Here is a 22,663-nt window from a genome sequence, read left to right on the forward strand (position 1 = left end):
CTGTTCGCTCATCTCTAGTCACCAATAGTGCAAGTTCCACCACTTAAAAAGATGAGAGGCGTCTGTAATTTACATCATAGGTAGACCTCAACTATGAGAGACAAAATGAGAAAACAAATCCAGAAAATCACATTGTCTGATTTTGTAAGAATTTATTTGCAAATTATGGTGGAAAATAAGTATTTGGTCACCTACAAGCAATCAAGATTTCTGGCTCTCACAGACCTGTAACTTCTTCTTTAAGAGTCTCCTCTTTCCTCCACTCATTACCTGTAGTAATGGCACCTGTTTAAACTTGTTATCACTATAAAAAGACACCTGTGCACACCCTCAAACAGTCAGACTCCAAACTCCACTATGGTGAAGACCAAAGAGCTGTCAAAGGACACCAGAAACAAAATTGTAGCCCTGCACCAGGCTGGGAAGACTGAATCTGCAATAGGCAACCAGCTTGGATTGAAGAAATCAACTGTGGGAGCAATAATTAGAAAATGGAAGACATACAAGACCACTGATAATCTCCCTCGCTCTGGGGCTCCATGCAAAATCTCACCCCGTGGGGTCAAAATGATCATAAGAACGGTGAGCAAAAATCCCAGAACAACGCAGGGGGACCTAGTGAATGAACTGCAGAGAGCTGGGACCAATGTAACAAAGCCTACCATCAGTAAGACACTACGCCGCCAGGGACTCAGATCCTGCAGTGCCAGACGTGTCCCACTGCTTAAGCCAGTACATTGTAACATGATATAGGGAAAGGTACGAGGAAAAGACACAGCTCTACGTGCAAAAAAATATATGTCTACAGCAATGGAAATAGCGCACTCACGTGAATTCTGAAGGAGGTTGAGTTTGCCCGGAAAGTTCCCTTTCGGCTAGGGTAATTGCAATCCACACGTTCAGAAGTAAAATTCCAGCAAAGACAAAGCTCCTTAGTTAAAACTTAGCGTTTATTGATTGTAGACGAAATTCATAAAATCATATTCATTTGTGTGATAAAACACACTAAATACATGCAATCGATGGACAGACAGCTGACGCGTTTCGAACACGAACAGTGTTCTTAGTCATAGCTAAATGCATGTTGCCACAGTGCTCAATATATATAGCCCAAAAATATGTAAAGTGATAACACCTGCGGCTCATGGTCAAAATGGATTGGACCCCTAGCACTGCCATGCTAGTAAACATTCACATGGAATAACACTGAAGAAATATAAAACAAACAAAAAATAAAAAATAAAATATAAACCAACGATTGTTGTAATAAATATAAATCACATTGAAACATTATGAAGTAATCCAGAAGGCACAGAGTAAAGTGATATATCAACAATTCAAAACATAGAAGAAAACAGACAAAGGGTTAAATAACCTATGATGGACCAAACCAGCTTGAAAGCCGCACTACGTGTTTGATGAGAATCGCCTTTAAAATGTGATAGAGTTGATGCATTAAACTTAGATACATCCGTGGATATTAGTAATCCACTTTTTTATCCCCTTTCCTCTAGAACCTTGGTTTTGGATCAGTTCCAAACAGCCATGGAGAAAGATCTGGTTAGTTTACATGAGAGAGTGTCTTTGCTTCCCTTGTCGGATAACCTATCCAATGCAGAAAGACAAAGTTTGTTTGATCTGCAAAAAAATAAAAATATCATCGTCAGGGCAGCTGACAAGGGGGGCAAAATTGTACTTCTTGACACCCAGGATTATTTAAATGAAGCATATAAGATTCTAAATGATAAGGACACATACAAAAAACTTAATTCTGATCCTACCAATACTTTTTGTAAAACATTGAATAAACTTGTAATGGAGGGAGTTAGTTTGGGTGTTTTCACGGAAAAAGAAGCCAGGTTTTTAATACCGGCTAATCCTGTTACTCCACTGTTTCATGGACTTCCGAAAGTCCACAAGGGGCTTGTTCCCCCTCCACTGAGACCCATCGTATCAGGCATTGATTCACTCAATGAGCGCATCTGCCAGTGGATTGACAAGATTTTGCAGCCATTGGTAGTTCGCGTTCCAGGCTATATTAAAGACACCAAGGAACTTTTGAAAGTGTTCGATGGGTTTCAGTGGAGGGGGGACTTTAATTGGCTCTCTTGTGATGTTATTCAGTTGTACTCATCCATCCCACATCATATTGCTTTATTAGCAGTTACAGATCACCTAGCCAAATTTTCTATACTACCATCCAGTACCTGTGAATATATTATTTCAATTATAGATTATCTATTGAATCACAATTATTTTATATTCAATCAGGAATTCTATATTCAAATCCGAGGCGTGCCCATGGGGGCCAAATTCTCGCCATCTCTGGCCAATTTGGTCATGTCATGGTTTGAGAGTCACTTTATCCACAACATTGGCAATCCATTCAAAGAACATATTATCTGGTTTGGCAGATTTATAGATGACATTCTGATGGCTTGGATGGGTACAGAAGAAACTGGCATAGCTTTTGTTAAATATTTGAACAATAACGATTTGAATTTGAAATTCACTCACTATTTTGATAAAAATGAAATCAATTTTCTTGATGTAACGTTGTGGGGGGATGTTATAAACAGCCAAGTAAACACCAGTGTATATCGTAAGCAACAAGCAGGCAATAGTTTACTGCATGCAAAAAGCCTCCACCCCAAACACACTAAAAAAGCCTTGCCAGTTGGAGAATTTACTCGTTTCAAGAGAACATGCTCTTTGAATAGTACATTTACAACACAATCCAATGAGATCAAATCCAGACTTAGGAAAAGGGGTTATCCCTCCTGGACCATAGATAGGGCGATGAACATCGTATCACAGAAAGATAGACATTCGTTGTTATACGAAACAAAACCTAATACAAATAATAAAAATAATAATGTTTATTTTTTCACCAATTTCAGTGTTAATTACAATGAAATAATAAACATAGTCAAACAAAATCTTTCAATTCTAAAACAGGATGACATTCTTTACAAGATCCTTTCAGAAGGCTGTAAATTTGTGTCCAAAAAAGGTAAAACTATCGGTAACTTCTTATCACCGAGCCTCTTTGTGGATACAAAAAATATCTCATCTACTTGGTTAGATTTACTGGGATGCTATAAATGTGGCATGCCCAGATGTAAGATCTGCAGATACATCAATAAATGTACTACTTTTCAAAACTCACTACGGAATCGCACTTATAAAATTAGACACTTTTTTAACTGCACGTCGGACCATGTGGTTTATGTGGTTAACTGCAGTTCTTGCAACATGGATTATGTAGGAAGTACGATCAGAACTGCTAAACAAAGAATATCGGAACACTTACAGGCTATTAATAATACCAACATCACTAAAACCACAGGTGTATCGAAACACTTTCTTCAAGTACACCAAGGTGACACATCATCTTTGTCATTCAAAATTATTGACAGGGTTCCCAAACCAATCAGAGGAGGTGATAGAACCCATAAATTAAGATTGAAAGAGGCTTCATGGATAATGAAGCTGGATACAAGATCTCCTAAAGGTATGAACCTTCGTAACGATTTGGCATACATTTATTAGTAATAACTTTGTTGTTATGTCCATCTAGTAATATATTTATCAAATTTACCACATTCGAGATTCATCAACTGTTGCCATCTTTCTTACCTTTAGAAAGCATATTCGTGCTCCTTTTTGAATTGTGTGGGCTTTAAAATGTCTATTCTGGTCATATGACCTCTGATGCATTTACCACATACCAAAGTTAAACACATTAAAGAATTTGAGCATACGCAATATTATTTTCATCATGGGCTAAAGATTTGCTAGTAATGTTCACTTTAGCCACATTGTTGCCTTTTCCCGCAGTCGGGTTATAGTGTGTCTTTTTTAATACAGTGCACACTATATGTGTTTAATATCATCTGTTCTCTTTGATATTCTATATAGATTTCAAATACTTTATATACTTATCATTTGATTCATATGTCCCTTGAGTTGCATGGGTCTTTCTGTACTCTCTTTGGTTATGCGGTATGTGTTGTAGCCTTTATTGGTTAAAGTTTCACACATTCAAAAGTGGAGCATGCGCATTATCATTTTGATGTCCGCAATTGCCATCTTTAGTATGGGCAAGATTTGCCAGTATTCTCTCCTTGATCGGATTGGTTGTTATTCCTTGCAATTGGGTGACGGTATGTACACCATTCTTTCTCCGCTGATATAAAAGATTAACTTCAAACACGTATATACTCACCTTATCTGGGGATGTGGTGATCTCATTTTAAAGGCGATTCTCATCAAACACATAGTGCGGCTTTCAAGCTGGTTTGGTCCATCATAGGTTATTTAACCCTTTGTCTGTTTTCTTCTATGTTTTGAATTGTTGATATATCACTTTACTCTGTGCCTTCTGGATTACTTCATAATGTTTCAATGTGATTTATATTTATTACAACAATCGTTGGTTTATATTTTATTTTTTATTTTTTGTTTGTTTTATATTTCTTCAGTGTTATTCCATGTGAATGTTTACTAGCATGGCAGTGCTAGGGGTCCAATCCATTTTGACCATGAGCCGCAGGTGTTATCACTTTACATATTTTTGGGCTATATATATTGAGCACTGTGGCAACATGCATTTAGCTATGACTAAGAACACTGTTCGTGTTCGAAACGCGTCAGCTGTCTGTCCATCGATTGCATGTATTTAGTGTGTTTTATCACACAAATGAATATGATTTTATGAATTTCGTCTACAATCAATAAACGCTAAGTTTTAACTAAGGAGCTTTGTCTTTGCTGGAATTTTACTTCTGAACGTGTGATAAGCCAGTACATGTCCGGGCCCGTCTGAAGTTTGCTAGAGAGCATTTGGATGATCCAGAAGAGTATTGGGAGAATGTCCTATGGTCTGATGAAACCAAACTGGAACTGTTTGGTAGAAACACCACTTTACATGTTTGGAGGAAAAAGAATACTGAGTTGCATCCATCAAACACCATACGTACTATAAAGCATGGGGGTGGAAACATCATGCTTTGGGGCTGTTTCTCTGCAAAGGGGTCAGGATGACTGATCCGGTTACATGAAATAATGAATGGGGCCATGTATCGTGAGATTTTGAGTGCAAACCTCCTTCCATCAGCAAGGGCATTGAAGATGAAACATGGCTGGGTCTTTCAACATGACAATGATCCAAAGCACACCGCCAGGGAAACGAAGGAGTGGCTTTGTAAGAAGCATTTCAAGGTCCTGGAGTGGCCTAGCCAGTCTCCAGATCTCAACCCTATAGAAAACCTTTGGAGGGAGTTGAAAGTCCGTGTTGCCAAGCGATAGCCCCAAAACATCACTGCTCTAGAGGAGATCTGCATGGAGGAATGGGCCGACATACCAACAACAGTGTGTGCCAACCTTGTGAAGACTTACAGAAAACGTTTGACTTCTGTCATTGCCAACAAAGGAGATAGAACAAAGTATTGAGATGAAATTTTGTTACTGACCAAATACTTATTTTCCACCATAATTTGCAAATAAATTCTTACAAAATCAGACAATGTGATTTTCTGAATTTGTTTTCTCATTTTGTCTCTCATAGTTGAGGTCTACCTATGAGGTCAATTACAGACGCCTCTCATCTTTTTAAGTGGTGGAACTTGCACTATTGGTGACTGACTAAATACTTTTTTGCCCCACTGTATTAGTGAAAATATATGAAATGTCTAAATTTCACCTCCATATTGTTTTTATTCTTATGAAATGCTTAAAGGGTTAACAAACATCCCAAATGTTGTTTTGAATTATTTGAGGGATGCAGTTTTGAAAATGGGGTGATTTATGGGGCTTTCTTATAGATAAACTTTATAATCCCATTCAGAACTGAAGTGGTCCCTAAAAAATTACTTTGGGGAATTTTCTTGTGAATCTGGAAAACTTCTGTTACACTTGTAAGCCTTGTAACGTCCAAAATAAATTTAAAGATGATGCCGATATAAAGCAGAGATATGGGAGATAATATGTATTCATGTATTGGGGTGGTATGACTATCTGCCTGAAAAACAGAGAATTTCACATTTGGAAAATTGTGACTTTTTTTTCCAAATTTCCATCAGATTTTCTATTGTATATAAAAACATACATAAATATTGATTAATGTTTACCACTAACATGATGTATAATGTGCTATGAAATAACATTCTCAGAATCACTTGTGTAAGTTACAATGTCTGGAAGTTCTTGCCATTTAAAGTGGCATATGTCTGTTTTGAAAAACGAGGCCCGGTCCTTAACGTACTTTTGGGCTCTGTCCTTAAGGGGTTAAAGTTTGTGATTATAAAACATAGTATAGAATATGTGAGGTTAAGAGTCATTATAGTGTAATGTATACAGTCATATATCAGCAGGCTTTCTGTCTTGTACTAGGTCTTTGTATAGCCAAGCCTTTAGATATCCAGGTAATGAAGGACGTCTTTCTTGACCTGGAGCTCCCAAATTCTGCGATGAGACAGGAGCAGGTGGAAATACGCGCTTTACTTTACAATTATGGGTTTGTCAATATCAAGGTAAGGAAGGAGATCTGGGGGTTCTACAACTATTACTAAATCAGCATCCCCAGATCTAAAGCTGCCCACACACATCAGACTTTAGACTGCGAAAGTGGCAGATTATGAACGTCTTCATACATAAACGTATGTACTGTACGTCCCATTAAGTCTTTGGAAGATTTGTGTAGTGTGTGTTTTTTTATGTGCTGGGTTTGGGGTGAACACTCCTATAACAAATGTCTGCTTCGAATAATGGATGTTCATTGGTACATTCTTTGTGTATTTGGAACAGTCATCTGTACGGACGATCAACAGAAAAACCATAGCCGTCTAAATCCTAATGTGTATGGCCAGAGATAGAATAAACATTGCTAAGTCTATTCTAAAACTTATCTGTACAGTATTAACATTCTAAATTCTTTCCCATATTCTCTTAATCTTTAATATCTTAGGTGCGAGTGGAACTGACTTACAATCCACATTTTTGTGGCCATTCTACAGCCAAGAATAAATTCCGCCAGATTGTAGACATTGAGCCTCAGTCTTCTGTGGCCGTCCCTTTTACTCTTGTCCCATTGATTCTGGGAGATCTCACTGTGGAGGTGAAGGCCGCGGTTTTTGAACATTTTTTGTCAGATGGTGTCGTGAAGAAACTGAAGGTCGTGGTAAGTAACTCCGGCCATGTCTATGAAATCTACATCTCGGAGATTGTGGTTATATAATGCAGTTTGGCTACTGGTTCTTATCCGTTTGTAGTAATACAGTCCTATGAAAAAGTTTGGGCACCCCTATTAATCTTAATCATTTTTAGTTCTAAATATTTTGGTGTTTATAACAGCCATTTCAGTTTGATATATCTAATAACTGATGGACACAGTAATATTTCAGGATTGAAATGAGGTTTATTGTACTAACAGAAAATGTGCAATATGCATTAAACCAAAATTTGACCGGTGCAAAAGTATGGGCACCTCAACAGAAAAGTGACATTAATATTTAGTAGATCCTCCTTTTGCAAAGATAACAGCCTCTAGTCGCTTCCTGTAGCTTTTAATCAGTTCCTGGATCCTGGATGAAGGTATTTTGGACAAACAATTCAAGTTGAGTTAAGTTAGATGGTCGCCGAGCATGGACAGCCCGCTTCAAATCATCCCACAGATGTTCAATGATATTCAGGTCTGGGGACTGGGATGGCCATTCCAGAACATTGTAATTGTTCCTCTGCATGAATGCCTGAGGATTTGGAGCAGTGTTTTGGATCATTGTCTTGCTGAAATATCCATCCCCGGCGTAACTTCAACTTCGTCACTGATTCTTGAACATTATTCTCAAGAATCTGCTGATACTGAGTGGAATCCATGCGACTCTCAACTTTAACAAGATTCCCGATGCCGGCATTGGCCACACAGCCCCAAAGCATGATGGAACCTCCACCAAATTTTACAGTGGGTAGCATGTGTTTTTCTTGGAATGCTGTTTCTTTTTGGACGCCATGCATAACGCCTTTTTTTATAACCAAACAACTCAATTTTTGTTTCCAAAATGAAGCTGCCTTGTCCAAATGTGCTTTTTCATACCTCAGGCAACTCTATTTGTGGCGTACGTGCAGAAACGGCTTCTTTCTCATCACTCTCCCATACAGCTTCTATTTGTGCAAAGTGCGCTGTATAGTTGACCGATGCACAGTGACACCATCTGCAGCAAGATGATGCTGCAGCTCTTTGGAGGTGGTCTGTGGATTGTCCTTGACTGTTCTCACCATTCTTCTTCTCTGCCTTTCTGATATTTTTCTTGGCCTGCCACTTCTGGGCTTAACAAGAACTGTCCCTGTGGTCTTCCATTTCCTTACTATGTTCCTCACAGTGGAAACTGACAGGTTAAATCTCTGAGACAACTTTTTGTATCCTTCCCCTGAACAACTATGTTGAACAATCTTTGTTTTCAGATCATTTGAGAGTTGTTTTGAGTAGCCCATGATGCCACTCTTCAGAGGAGTTTCAAATAGGAGATCAACTAGCAATTGGCCACCTTAAATACCTTTTCTTATGATTGGATACATCTGGCTATGAAGTTCAAAGCTCACTGAGGTTACAAAACCAATTTTGTGCTTCAGTAAGTCAGTAAAAAGTAGTTAGGGGAATTCAAATCAATAAAATGATAAGGGTGCCCATACTTTTGCACCGGTCAAATTTTGGTTTAATGCATATTGCACATTTTCTGTTAGTACAATAAACCTCATTTCAATCCTGAAATATTACTGTGTCCATCAGTTATTAGATATATCACACTGAAATGGCTGTTGCAAACACCAAAATATTTAGAATAAAAAATGATTAAGATTAATAGGGGTGCCCAAACTTTTTCATAGGACTGTATACTGTACGTATGCAGTCTTATATATTTCTATTAATCCAACATCCCCACAAAACATCCCCCTTTATTATTGGGGTGGGGGCTTCCATTGGCAATAAAATCCACTGTAACAATATATCCTTGTCTGTTCCAATCCATTATCCAGACTTTGCGAACTAGAAGCCCATTAAAAAAAATTCTGGCCCCCAGTTTATTCCTTCGAGGCACTGTCTGAGGCCATTCTCTGGTCACCTTTATGGAAGATTCGCCCCTGGTAGTACTGAACAGCCCAATTTAAAAAAAAAATGGAACAAATATTAACCTTTTTTGGGGCAGATGCCTGTGGATGTGGTTAGAAACATACAATGCTATTGGAAGAAGCAAAGACTTTTAGAATTACTCTAAAAATTATCCCTTTCTGGGGAGTTTTTGCAAAAAAAAAAAAAGTAAACTATCAATTTAGCAAGCAAGTTTGATGTCTGGGTGTGTGGTGGTAGGTAGAGGCAGGAGTGGCAAAACTGTATGGAACAAGATAGGCAAGAGGGGAAATGGTGTCCTAGTGTGTGGTGGTAACGGTGGTGCCAACAGTAGCTGGACTGTACGGAGCAAGGCCATAAAGGCAGAAGATGGTGTCCAGCTGGGCAGGGGGAGCAGTGCAGCATGCATCATAATGGACAGGCAGATAGCAGAGGTCGTATCATTGGGTCAGTGGTAAATAGGCAGAGAATCCACCGGTCTGATGTAATTGGTGACTTCACCTGCAGCAGTGGTGTAGCTACCGCCATAGCAGCAGAGGCAGCTGCCACAGGGCCCGGGACATTAGGGGCCCAGTGACAGCCGCTACCACTGCTATCATTATACTCTGGGGTCTTTTCGGACCCCCGAGTATAATGATTGGCGGACCGGGAGAGGTAAGAAACATAAAAAACACTGTTACTTACCTCTCCACAATCCTACCAGGCCTCCTTCCTGACGTCCTTTCTGACATCTCTGACGTCACATGAACCCGGCCTGCGTCCCGGGTCATGTGACGTCCGACGTCATTGATGAGGGACGGCAGCGGAGAAGACAGTGTAGGAGCCAGGGGACAGGTAAAAAACAGTAGTTTTTTCATGTTTTTATTCCCCCGGGTCTCCGATTATTATCTGAAAAGACCCCAGAGTATAATAATTGTTTATGGGTGTCCACAGTGGGACATAATACTGTGTGCAGGGGCCACTATGGGGTATAATACTGTGTGCAGGGGCCGCTATGGGACATAATACTGTGTGCAGGGGCCACTATGGGACATAATACTGTGTGCAGGGGCCACTATGGGACATAATACTGTGTGCAGGGGCCACTATGGGGCATAATACTGTGTGCAGGGGCCACTAAGGGGCATAATACTGTGTGCAGGGGCCACTATGGGGGATAATACTGTGTGCAGGGGCCGCTATGGGACATAATACTGTGTGCAGGGGCCACTATGGGGGATAATACTGTGTGCAGGGGCCGCTATGGGACATAATACTGTGTGCAGGGGCCACTATGGGACATAATACTGTGTGCAGGGGCCACTATGGGACATAATACTGTGTGCAGGGGCCACTATGGGGCATAATACTGTGTGCAGGGGCCACTATGGGACATAATACTGTGTGCAGGGGCCACTATGGGACATACTGTGTACAGGGGCCACTATGGGGTATAATACTGTGTGCAGGGGCTACTATGAGACATAATACTGTGTGCAGGGGCCACTATGGGGCATAATACTGTGTGCAGGGGCCACTATGGGGGATAATACTGTGTGCAGGGGCCACTATGGGGGATAATACTGTGTGCAGGGGCCACTATGGGGGATAATACTGTGTGCAGGGGCCACTATGGGGCATAATACTGTGTGCAGGGGCCACTATGGGGGATAATACTGTGTGCAGGGGCCACTGTTGGGGATAATACTGTTTGCAGGGGCCTCTATGGGGCATAATACTGTGTGCAGGGGCCACTATGGGGTATAATACTGTGTGCAGGGGCCACTATGGGGTATAATACTGTGTGCAGGGGCCACTATGGGGTATAATACTGTGTACAGGGGCCACTATGGGGCATAATAGAACGCGCAGGAATGCATAGGAGGGGGTCGTTCGAGGTCATCGGCGTTGGTGTCGGTCGGGGGGGGCCCCATGTCAAAAGTTCGCCACGGAGCCCCGCCATTCCTAGTTACGCCACTGACCTGAAGATATGTGGAAATCCTCCTGGATCAATCCCCGATTCATTTTCTACACGTGTAAGTTTTTCCATTCTTTTACTGGACAATGATGGATGAGCAAACCAGCTCACAATTTTCATGTTTGGCTGAACCCAATACTTTTTGCGATTTAGCAAGAATGAATTGCTATTATATTATGGGGTCACTTAGTCTCCTGTAAGAATTAACCTAAGGAGGAAAACTCATTTGAGAAGCATTAGAAATGAATAGAAGATAAGAACTGAGTCTTCAGCCATTGGTTGCTTTTACTGGCCATGTGAAAATCTAATGACAAAGATCAGAGCTTTGGAGACTACTCCGGTCTCCGCATCAGGCATGGTACCATGGTAAGTGGTCTCTGATATTAGTTATCATCTTCTCAGTTTGCTATTAAAGATCATCAACTACTGAAGACTCTCAATTATTATCTGTTGTATCTGATGGCGAATACGGGACAGATACATTTCTTCCTTATAGTCGATAGTCTCTGCATTATTGAAGACTTCTATCAAACTCTAATGGTCATTCTTTATATCTAGTTGTCCATCCCTCACATACGAGGGGGGACCCAAAAGTTTCCAGAAAAGTTGTTTTTGAAGTGTGTATTTATTTTTTTGTACAAAATTCCGTCAATCTCCTTCCAAGTCCTCTCCTTTAGCGGCAATACACTTGTCAAATCTCGTCTGCCATTGTTCGAAATATTTTTTTAAACTCATCTACTTTGATGTGTGTAAGCGCCTCCGTCGTTTTCCTCTTCACCTTCTCCACGTCGACAAAACGCTTCCCCTTGAGGTTCCTCTTCATTTGTGGGAATAAAAAAAAGTCACTGGGAGCCATATCAGGTGAATAGGGTGGGTGGGGCCAGACAGCCATGCCGTATCTTACCATGAAAGTGGTCAACGAGATGGCGGTGTGGGCTGGGGCAGTGTCATGGTGGAGAAACCAATCACCAGACTGACACATTTCGGGCCTTTTTTGCCGCACACTGTTGCGCAACCTCTTGAGAACCTCCAAGTAGAAAACCTGGTTGACGGACTGACCTGTTGGAACGAATTCCGAGTGCACAATCCCTTTTGCATCGAAAAAACAAATGACCATTGTCTTCACATTGGGCTTCACTTGACGAGCGACGGCTGGACAAAACAGCTCTTGCAAGAAAATTCACTGCGGGTAGACGAAACCTTGCGCATCAATGCCGCTTGGCACACTGACTGAGAAGGCGTAGTTGAACACATAACTAGCTGCAGAATCGCGTACTATGAAAACTGCGCGCAGCAGCCTCATTCTGGAAACTTTTGGGTCCCCCCTCATACTGTATGTTTCATTGCATCACTTGCCCACTAGGACTCCATTTATTACTATACTTTTATTGTCTTGTAGCCAGAAGGTGTTCGTGTTACAAAACTGATCAAATCCGTGACACTCGATCCACAGGTCAAAGGACAAGGTGAGCCCATTCTCTTCAGTTCTGAATGATTTCCCTTCTAGTGTCTGTAGGTTTGCAAGAAGAGCAGGCAAAGGAAGGGGAATATCACATGACTCTAGGCTCAGACTACACATAGGGTTTATTTGTTGTCTGTTACCATGAAGATTCATAGATTTGTTAACAGATAGGCTAGGATAGGAAAGTTCTCCATTAAGGCTGTGGTTGAGGTTCTGTTATTGGCCTCCATTACAGAGTTCATTAAAAATCACTGATAAAATTTAAGGACACCATAAAGGAAACTGGACAGACCCCCTTATTGTCAATGGGGCGGGGCAAATCATATGAAATTGGTCAATTTTATATGAAAAATCCATTTTTTTTCTATCTTGTTATTGCGTTGTTATTAAACGCAGCCATGATTTCCTTCTTGTGACTGGATTATATTCTCATGCCCTGTCCCTGCTTCTCTGTGAGGGATAAAGAAAAGAATCTGATAAGTGGCGGACCATAGAAAGTTCCAGGATATGACGCTGTATGTGATGTATTTGTCAGCCTTGTGCACACTACTGTTTATAGCCTCATCTGCTGTTTTTATGTCCTATAGATGGAGTTCAGGAAGAAACCATCCTTCCAATGGATGAGACAAGCATTGTACCCGGGGCAGATATTGAGACAATTGTCACTATACAAGGTAACAAAAGCCTCTTATTTTTGCCCTTGTTCTGCCGCCATGCTTTCTCTATAGTATAATCCCCTGTGACCTGCTGATAAAGGGAATATTGGGTATATTAGTCATAAGGAAGTGTGTGAAGACCACAAAGACAAGATTTAGTGAAATACACCCTAAAACACAAAGAGAGAAATCTCAACTTCTGAGAAACTAACGAGAACAGCATGGAGGCCAAGATCTGCTGCTCTCCATTACAGATAGCTGAACTTCATGAGGATTGTTTTGTGGATATTTGCAAGATTCGGCTACAAGTTTTGTTTCCATCCAAACCTGAAGTTCTATAATCACAGGCCCAATAATAAACACTCACACTCACCTTCACTGTCATACTCGCCTCTCCTGGGCTCCCTCCTGGTATCTGGTGATCTTTCCTGGGTATCTTCCTTTCTATTCCAGACTCCTGGGTGACATCTGAGCCCCAGGGTACTGCTGAGGTCTGTGATTGGGCCTCAGCAGTCACATGGGATGTAGTTACATTATGAAGCGTTGACACAAGTGTCATGACATTCATTGATCACCGAATACCATGAGGGAGCCCAGGACAAGTGAGGAAAGGTGAGTATGAGTGATCTGATTTTTCTGCACCTCCCCTGTGCTTCACATTATTATACTCCGGGGTCTGAAGATACCCCAGAATGTAAAGATTCATAGGTGGCGGACACAAAAATTGTTGGTTTAGTTCAACCTGAAATTTTTGGGAAATTCATAATCAACCTGGCCAGTTATGAATTGGTTCATTCATCTCAAGTCTCTACATTTTGGTCTACTCATTTACTGTGTGGCCAGCCCTTGAAATCTAGTTAAATATTGTGTCCCTGACTTCAGAAATGCAACGTGAAGCATCTTGGACCAAGTGCAAAATCTGTCATAGGACCATACATAAAACATGAGGTTAAGAAACAACACTCCTCATATTGTCACTTCTCCCATATACCAGTGTTCTATATTCAGGGGACATCTTACATCGATACAGTATCTGCCATTATATGTCACCTCTGATAACAGACATCATTATTATGAGATTATTTTCTTGCTATATATTATATATAAAAGGATATTTCATAAATCACTACAGGATACCCAGTCATCATGATGGAGGACGTAGTGAACGCTGCCAATCTCAGGCTTTTAATGGTCGTTCCATATGGTAATGGAGAAGAAAACCTGATGAGATTGACCCCCACTATAATTGCAACCATTTACCTCGATGCCACCAAACAGTGGGAGAAAATTGGTGGGAACCAAAGAGATGAAGCCCTCAAGAACATCAAGAAGGGTAAGCCAAGGAAAAACTGCTGCAGAAATGTAGGAAAAATTTAGATATTTATTTAAGTTTTTTGTTTTTTTTATTTCATCTTCTCTTTCCAAAGTCATAATGTGTCACTAAAAACTTCCATTAGCCACTTGCTGACATCTCATTACTAGGACTAATGTATCAGCCCAACTTACAGGGGAAATCCGAAATAAAAAAAAAAAACAACTGCTAATAGGACCCACAAAGGGCACCTTAAGTCAGAAATGAAATGAATGCCAGTACTATGCCCACCTCACAGGTCCGAAAGCTGAAAAAAAGTGTAAACAGATACATTTCCTGGTGCTTTTTTTTTACATTTATCCAGATATTAAAAAAACAAATGGGAAAAATGTGGATATTATAAAAAAAAAACTAAGTTGTGTGAATGAAACTTTTATAAGTATAAAGCCCTATGTATCAACAAAAAAAATAAGATAAAATTTTTTTTTTTACCCAATTGTAACAAAACAAACAAAAAAAAAGACTGTGTTAAAAAAAACAACTCAAAAATGTGTCTGGTCATAAAATGACCTGACGTGACCTTATGTATTAAAGGGATCCTATCATTTAAACTTAACTTTTTGTCCCTATCATGTCGGAATAGTCTTAAGAATGGCTATTCTCCTACGGTTAGATGTCTTCTCTGCGCCACCATTCTATAGAAATAACGGATTTCGCCGGTATGCAAATGAGTTCTCTTGCAGCACTGGGGGCGGTCCCCAGCGCTCAAACAGCACTGGGGGCGTCCCCAATGCTGTGAAAGAACTCTCCAGCTCCGCCTCCATCTTCTTCAGGTGAATCCTCTTCATGCGTCTTCTTCCGGTGCAGGAGGTGAAACTTGTAGGCCTCAGGCCTCCGGCAGAGCCAACTGCACATGCCCACAGGCTACAAGAAAATGGCCGCTTACTTACTGCTTACCCAGCTTGCCACCTTATATGAGGTGTTTGGGAGGCCAAGGCACAGCCCATTTTTCTGCAATGTTTGGGTATGTGGGGAGACAATACTATATGTGAGCTGGTGGGGATTTTAGACAGGGCTGCTTTTTATTCCTAGTTTAGCCCTGATGTCAATACTTTGATTCTTATCTTTGCAGGTTATGTACAACAACTTGCCTACCGTAAAACAGACAGTTCTTATGCAACCAATAAAGACACGGCATCCAGTACATGGTGAGCGCCATCTCTGTTTATGTAGAATATTTACAGATCTCCATAGATATAGAAAGACAAGAGAAATATATTCAATAGCATCTTCATTCTCATTTTCAAAGATCCTGGCAGCCAACATTATGGAAAATACATCTGTGTGCATGTATATATACTGTAATATTCCTTCATGTTAGATTAGCCAGCAAATCAGTCCTTCATTTTTATCCTCACTGACATACACACAGTTTTAGATCAGGTTTCCATAACAACTCAGCCAGTTTTGCTTTACATAGTTTCTATAATGCCCAAGTGACACATTCACAAAAGCATATATGGCCCCACTGGCTTCCACTTATGGCCATCCTCCACATCACATGACCCATAGTAGCCCGTAGAAGCTCACGAGTCCTTTCTTAGCCTCACTGACATACACACAGTTTTAGACCAGGTTTCCATAATGTCCCAGCTCACATCAATCGCAAACGAAGTTTTTAACCCAAACAAAACAACAGATTAATTCTACAGAATTCACCTTTTTATAATGAATCAACATTTTGCAAGGAATTTCTCCATAGAGTGCCAGTGTTAAAATGGTTGCATTCCAGTAGAATTGACAAAATTTATTAATTGTAAATTTTTTAGGTCAATTCTTTAAAATCTATTGGCAGGAACTTCTCTCTACATGTCACCAAACAGATTATGGGATGTATTTACTAACTAAAATGTGCCAGAATGATCACAGTGTCTGGTGCTGGATGGTAAATCTGGTGCATTGTTATACTTTCTAGTCTAAGTTTACTCCACCTTCACCTTGGCTTATTTTTTTTCGACAAAAAACAAACTCCAATTTTGGTGAGCGTTTTTGCTTTTTAGGCCATGTCCAATTTTGGTAAGCTCCAGAAACGATCTGAAACATTAAATGTGGTGTAAAGCATTATAACTGCGCTAGAATTCTAGCAATATTGTGTAGTCCTAGGACTTGTCTCATACATTGTCCCATTGGATTACTTACAAATTTTGAATATTTCAAACTAAATTTAAGATTATATTGAATTTTACAGTAACAATATTTACCTGTGTTAATAATATCTTTTCTTGGTGACCAGGCTAACTGCTTGCGTGGTCAAGTTTTTTGCACTGGCTCATCCACTGGTGGACATTGACAGCAATGTATTATGTGATGCAGTCAAATGGTTAATACTTGTGAGTCAGAAACCAAATGGAAGGTTCCAAGAAAACGATCCAGTTACTCAACAAGATTTAGTGGTATGTATTATTAGTGGACTTCGTTCACATTAGCTTCATTAAGTAATATGTCATTAATTTTACTAAATTCTAATTTTTTCCACAAGGGAGGCATCAACTGGTCTTCAGATGATGTTGCACTTACAGCCTTTGTCCTCATTGCTATGCTGGAAAGTGAGAAGATCTGCTCTCCACATGTCAACGTGAGTCTTATCTTCATCATCTCGTAATAGAATCACAATCCAGCACATGCCGGGTACTCATGTACAATGTCTTCAATATCTTATTATAGAACCTGAAGGTCGGCATTGAGAAGGCCACCAACTTCCTGCTGGATCAGTACCAAAGTCTTGTAAAACCGTACACCATTGCTATAACCTCCTACGCTCTTGCTATGGCTGGGTCTATAACCAATCGAGAGAAGCTGCTTTCTGGAGCCATAGGTACTGAGCCTCTCTGGATACTGTCTATAGTCTGAACTGGGTTCAACCTGAATATTCCCAATCGTTTTTTTTTTTTTTTATGAAACCAAACAAATGAAGATATCTCGGGCAAACTAAAATGGCCGCCGCCTTATACTCGGGGGTCTCTTCACACCTCCGAGTATAATAGGTAGAGGCCCAGGGGAGGTGAAAAAAAATGTTAAAAAAAACCTCTTTTAGGCTTGCTCGCAGTGTCCAGCTCTCTTCTGTAACGTCATCAGCCTTGGTTAACTGATGAGCCCCAATCACAGGCCTCAGCAGTTAAACCCAAACCAATAATGTCATAAAAGAGCAGTTGCAATTTTCCCTCTAGTCTCCACCATGCCTGGGTAACAAGCGCAGGTAATTTTGGTGCCTAATGTGCTCTTTAATGTCAGGACACTGTCAGGCAGGGGGCGTGATTCAGAGCTCCAATCATGCGCAGTCGACTCTGCCTAGGCCGGATGCCTAGGCAGAGTGAATTCCACCCGGAAGAAGACGCGGGGATGCAGCGCGGAGAAGACTTCAGAAAGGTAAGAGAAGAACCAGCGTTGATGGGCAGAATGTATAGCATTCTGCCAATCAACGCTGGTTCTGCATCGAACCTTAAACTTCGAACAGCTAGTAGTGTTCGATCGAGTACAAGTATTTTGAATACCGTAGTATACGATCGAACACCTACTTGATCGAACACTACTCTCTCATCTCTAATGAAGATACATTTGTTCTTTGAGGACTCCGTTATCCAGACTCTTCCAGTATAGATTCTGATTCTTACTTGGACTCCTCAGACCGGTTATTTTGTGTGACTTTATGAGCTTTATTATTAAAGATGGTCCTCACCATGTTCTTATGTATCTCATGTCTCAAGATCAGACCAAATTCACTTGAAATTCACCAAAACTGGAACCTTCTGCCTTGTAAAAAAAAATTGTCATTTCATCCAAGTCCTCTTATAAATTCTTCTGTATTTTCTTAACTATCCTTCCCTTTCTTTCACAAGACAAGGTTCAGTGGAATGATCCAGGTGATCAGATTATCACTATTGAGGCCACATCTTACGCCCTTCTGGCTCTCTTACGCTTGAAGCAGTATCATCTAACCGGACCAGTGGTGCGCTGGATGAAAGATCAACAATTTTATGGAGCAGCTTATGGTTCCACTCAAGTGAGTGATATCAATAATCTGTATTATGTGTGGTCTCTTGTGAACATTAACTTCATGTGTCCATGACCCACACATAGCTGTTCTTGTCTTCTGTAGGCTACAATTGTAATGTTCCAAGCAGTGGCTCAATATCATATGGACATCACATCTCTAAGTGATATAGCTATGGAGGTGACCCTCCTTCTCCCAGGAAAGTCTTCAATATCGTACCACATCGATCCAGATAATGCTATGGTTACACGTTCTGCTGTGGTGAGTATTGTGGTGTTTGAGGTTCTGGATTCTCTACAGGAATAAACTGGAAAACCTTGTGATGGCTTTAGGTTACATTGATTTGCTTTATCTTATGCTTAGAGTTGCAATGGACAAGGATGGATGTCTAGATATTGTAAAGCCATTTTGTATAGGATCTAGAGTAAAGTGTGATATGTTCTAGCCCATGCAGACCTACTCTTATTTTATTTGGTCATTTTGTGTTACTTTCATGAGCGTCCATCTTGGACATGTTTTGGGCAAGATTAGTCAGGAAGTTATCAGAACTGGTCAATATTAGTTAGTTTTTGCCCTTTGCTTGCAGATGGGTCTCACTTCTGTCTGGTTTGGCTTTAATCTCAGTCAATGTCACTAGGTTTCTTAAAAAGCAGACATTGGTCTGTAGGCATCAAACTTTCCAAAAGATGGCACTAAAGTAAGTTATTTGCACATTTCTTTCCCAGAATGCCTAGTAGAGGATTTATGGTTTATCATCTTCTATTGACTGCAAAGTGGGATGTAAAGGCAATGTCTTCCAAAGAAGAAATGGTGCCCCTTCTGACCCATATCTATGACCTCACACTCCACACAACTTTTGGGGTTTGCCACCCACTAAACCCTATTATACTCTTAGGTTTCTTTAAACCCCAGATAGAGCCCCAGGGGAGGTCAGTAAAAATAATAAACACATATACTCATCTTGCCTCACATGTCCCGGGCATACAGCGACCCTGGTGCCCGTTTGAGGAATCTTTTGGTCTCTGGTTCACATCATGCACCATTGAGGGTCATTGCTGATGCCTGTGATTGGGCGGAGAGAAACATGTCTGTTTTTATCCTTTTTCATTCAAGCAACATTAATTTTCCCTCTCCATTATAGAAATTTTTATGGGCTCATAGAAGGACACTTCACAATAGTCCAATGTTTCCTCTTGGGTGTCTTTAGCTGTGTTTTGGGTCATTGTCCTGTTGCAAGACCCATGACCTGTGACTGAGACCAAGCTTTCTGACAAGGGGCAGCACATTTCTCTCTAGAATCCCTTCACAGTCTTGAGATTTCATTGTACCCTGCACAGATACAAGACACCCTGTGCCAGATGCAGCAAAGCAGCCCCAGAACATAACAGAGCCTCCTCCATGTGTCACAGTAGGGACAATGTTCTTTTCAAGATAGGCTTCATTTTTCCCTTTGTGAACATAGAGCTGATGTGCCTCGGCAAAAATTTCGATTTTTGTCTAATCTGTCCATAGGAGCTATGTGGCTTGTCAACATGTACTGTAGTTTGGTTATTATTACTTTTGTCAGATTCCAGTTATTTCTGTGACCATTGTGGGTTTTTCTTTCATTAAACAAGGGGTAACAACAATTCTGTCCACGTGTGTACATCAAGAGATTTAGTATTTTGAATCATACCAACTATAGAATACAGGAGACATGTCATTTTGGCTGCACAAAGAACACTGTATAAGGGTGCATTCACACAGAGGAAAATGGTGAGGAATTTGGTGTGGACTTTCAGCGCTGAAAAAAAAGCCTCCCATTGACTTCAATGGGTTCCTTTATCTGCTAGCATTGAAGTCAATGGGAGGCTTTTTTTCAGCGCTGAAATTCCACACCAAATTCCTGACCAATAGCCTACCCCAAGAGTTGGTGTTATACTATAAGGACTGTGAATCTGTGGAATAACCTACCCCAGCAGTCACAGGTGATGCTTTTTTAGAGTAAAATAGCTTTGATGGATCTGGAAATGTATATGTCACAGGGAAGTGATGAAACTAAGGATGTTAAAGGGGTTGGCCACTTTATAGCTAAAAGTGTGCAATGTGTAGCCCAAAGATAAATAATAAATTTACTCATAGACATTCATGTTCATTTTTGCTTCTGTCCCTTTATTTTTAAAGCCACGCCCCCCAGTAACATGGCTCTGCCGGCTCCCTGACATGCCTCCCTTGACCACCATGCGCGTGACATGGAGGGACATGTGACATTGTCTGACCATGTCATGTGACTTTGTACGCGCCTGCGCTGCTCTCCTGATTTGTGTTAACCCCTGAGATGCCAGCATCTCAGGGGTTAACACAAATCAGGAGAGCAGCGCAGGCGCACACAAAGTAATTTTCTTATATTGTGGGCTCTGGATCGGCACCCCCCGTGACGGTTTCGGGGGGTGCCGGTATTCCTAATAGGCAGCCCGGGGTCTAATCACTGACCCTGGGTCTGCCCCATCTCTTCCCCTCCACTCACCCCGTTGATCCTGCCATCAATGGAGGCCGTCAGCCCGTGCATGGGCTGACAGCCTCCTATACACTTGCAGGTGTCAGCCGTATGATAGACTGACACGGCTGACACTGTGCTCAACACCCGCGGTCGGAACTGCGTCCGATCGTGGGTGTTAACCCCTGAGATGCCAACGGTCAAACATGACCGTGGCATCTCAGGAAGTTTCTGGGGTCCCGATCGGCACCCCCCGCGACGGTTTTGGGGGGTGCCAGTGTCTCTAATGGACAGCCTGGGGTCTGTGCAGTGACCCCGGGTCTGCCCTCCATGTGCTCCCTGCCAGGAATGGAGGCTGCCAGCCCATGTGTCTGCACGGGCTGACAGCCTCCTATACACTGCAATACATGTGTATTGCAGCGTATATGTATTGAAGCAGTGATCAGAAGATCACTGGTTCAATCCCCCATGGGGACAGAAAAAAAAAAAAACTTGTTAAAAATATGTTTAAATAAATAAATAAATAAAGCTCCAAAAATCCAATTTTCCCATATGAAATGTTTTAATATGAAAAATAAAGAATTTTTTTTTAAAGGGATTCTACAACTAAACTAAAATTTTTTCTAATTACCACGTCGGAATAGCATTAAGAAATGCTATTCGTCTCTTACCTTTAGACGTGGTCTCCGCCGCGCCGTTCCACAGAAATACTGGTTTTAACCGGTATGCAAATGAGTTCTCCGCGGCAATGAGGGCGGGCCCCAGCGCTCAAACGCCGATGAGCGCATCCCCATTGCTGCCCGAGAGCTCTTTCCAGTGCTGCCTCCATCTTCAGCAGCAACTCCGCCTCTTCTGTCTTCCATCTCGGTCCAACTTCCGACGCCTGCGCAGTACGCTCCTGTATTGAACTACAAGAGCGGCCTCCCAAAAATGGCTGCCGGCCGGTGGCCATTTTTGGGTGGCTGCTCTTGCTCTTGTAGTTCAATACAGGAGCGGCCGGTGGCCATTTTTGGTAGGCCGCTGTATGCTCCTGTATTGAACTACAAGAGCAAGAGGTCTTGCAGTACAATACAGGAGCCTACTGCACAGGCGTTGGTAGTTGAACCGCGTCGGAGACAGAAGAGGCGGAGTTGCTGCTGAAGATGGAGGCGGCTCTGGAAAGAACTCTCAGACTGCAAATGGGGATGCGCTCATCGGCGTTTGAGTGCTGGGGCCCGCCCTCATTGCTGCGGAGAACTCATTTGCATACCGGTTAAAACCGGTATTTCTATGGAACGGCGCGGCGGAGACCACGTCTAAAGGTAGGAGACGAGGTTATTAGAAAAGAATGTTAGTTTAGTGGTAGAATCCCTTTAAATACATATTTGGTATCACCACGTCTGTAAAAACCTGAACAATAAAAATAAAACATTTTTTAACCTGCACGCTAAACGACATAAACGTAGAAAAAACAAACAAAATAATCGGGTCATAATTGTCAGATGAAAACCAAAATGCCCTTCAACAGCTCTTTGATATACAATGTGAAGACAAAAATGCAAAAATCGCCTAATCAGTAGAACACAACTGGCTGCGTCAGGAAGGGAACGTATAAGCTGTGCGAGCGAATATCAGCGGACACCCCA

At 41.3% G+C, this 22,663-nt stretch overlaps 1 protein-coding gene across 1 annotated transcript in view; it reads left to right on the top strand.

Annotated features, from left to right (window-relative positions):
• The window catches only part of LOC142202394 (complement C3-like), a 104,342-nt gene that overhangs the window by 51,833 nt on the left and 29,846 nt on the right, over positions 1-22,663 (top strand). Inside the window, exons 20-30 of the mRNA XM_075272488.1 lie at positions 6,394-6,533; positions 6,968-7,180; positions 12,481-12,547; positions 13,131-13,217; positions 14,332-14,532; positions 15,644-15,719; positions 16,805-16,964; positions 17,051-17,146; positions 17,236-17,386; positions 18,408-18,571; positions 18,668-18,823. Coding sequence (XP_075128589.1) covers positions 6,394-6,533; positions 6,968-7,180; positions 12,481-12,547; positions 13,131-13,217; positions 14,332-14,532; positions 15,644-15,719; positions 16,805-16,964; positions 17,051-17,146; positions 17,236-17,386; positions 18,408-18,571; positions 18,668-18,823 — 1,511 coding nt within the window. The remainder of the gene's footprint in view (positions 1-6,393; positions 6,534-6,967; positions 7,181-12,480; positions 12,548-13,130; positions 13,218-14,331; positions 14,533-15,643; positions 15,720-16,804; positions 16,965-17,050; positions 17,147-17,235; positions 17,387-18,407; positions 18,572-18,667; positions 18,824-22,663) is intronic.

Source organism: Leptodactylus fuscus, chromosome 5, assembly GCF_031893055.1.
Source record: "Leptodactylus fuscus isolate aLepFus1 chromosome 5, aLepFus1.hap2, whole genome shotgun sequence".
Taxonomy (NCBI): domain Eukaryota; kingdom Metazoa; phylum Chordata; class Amphibia; order Anura; family Leptodactylidae; genus Leptodactylus; species Leptodactylus fuscus.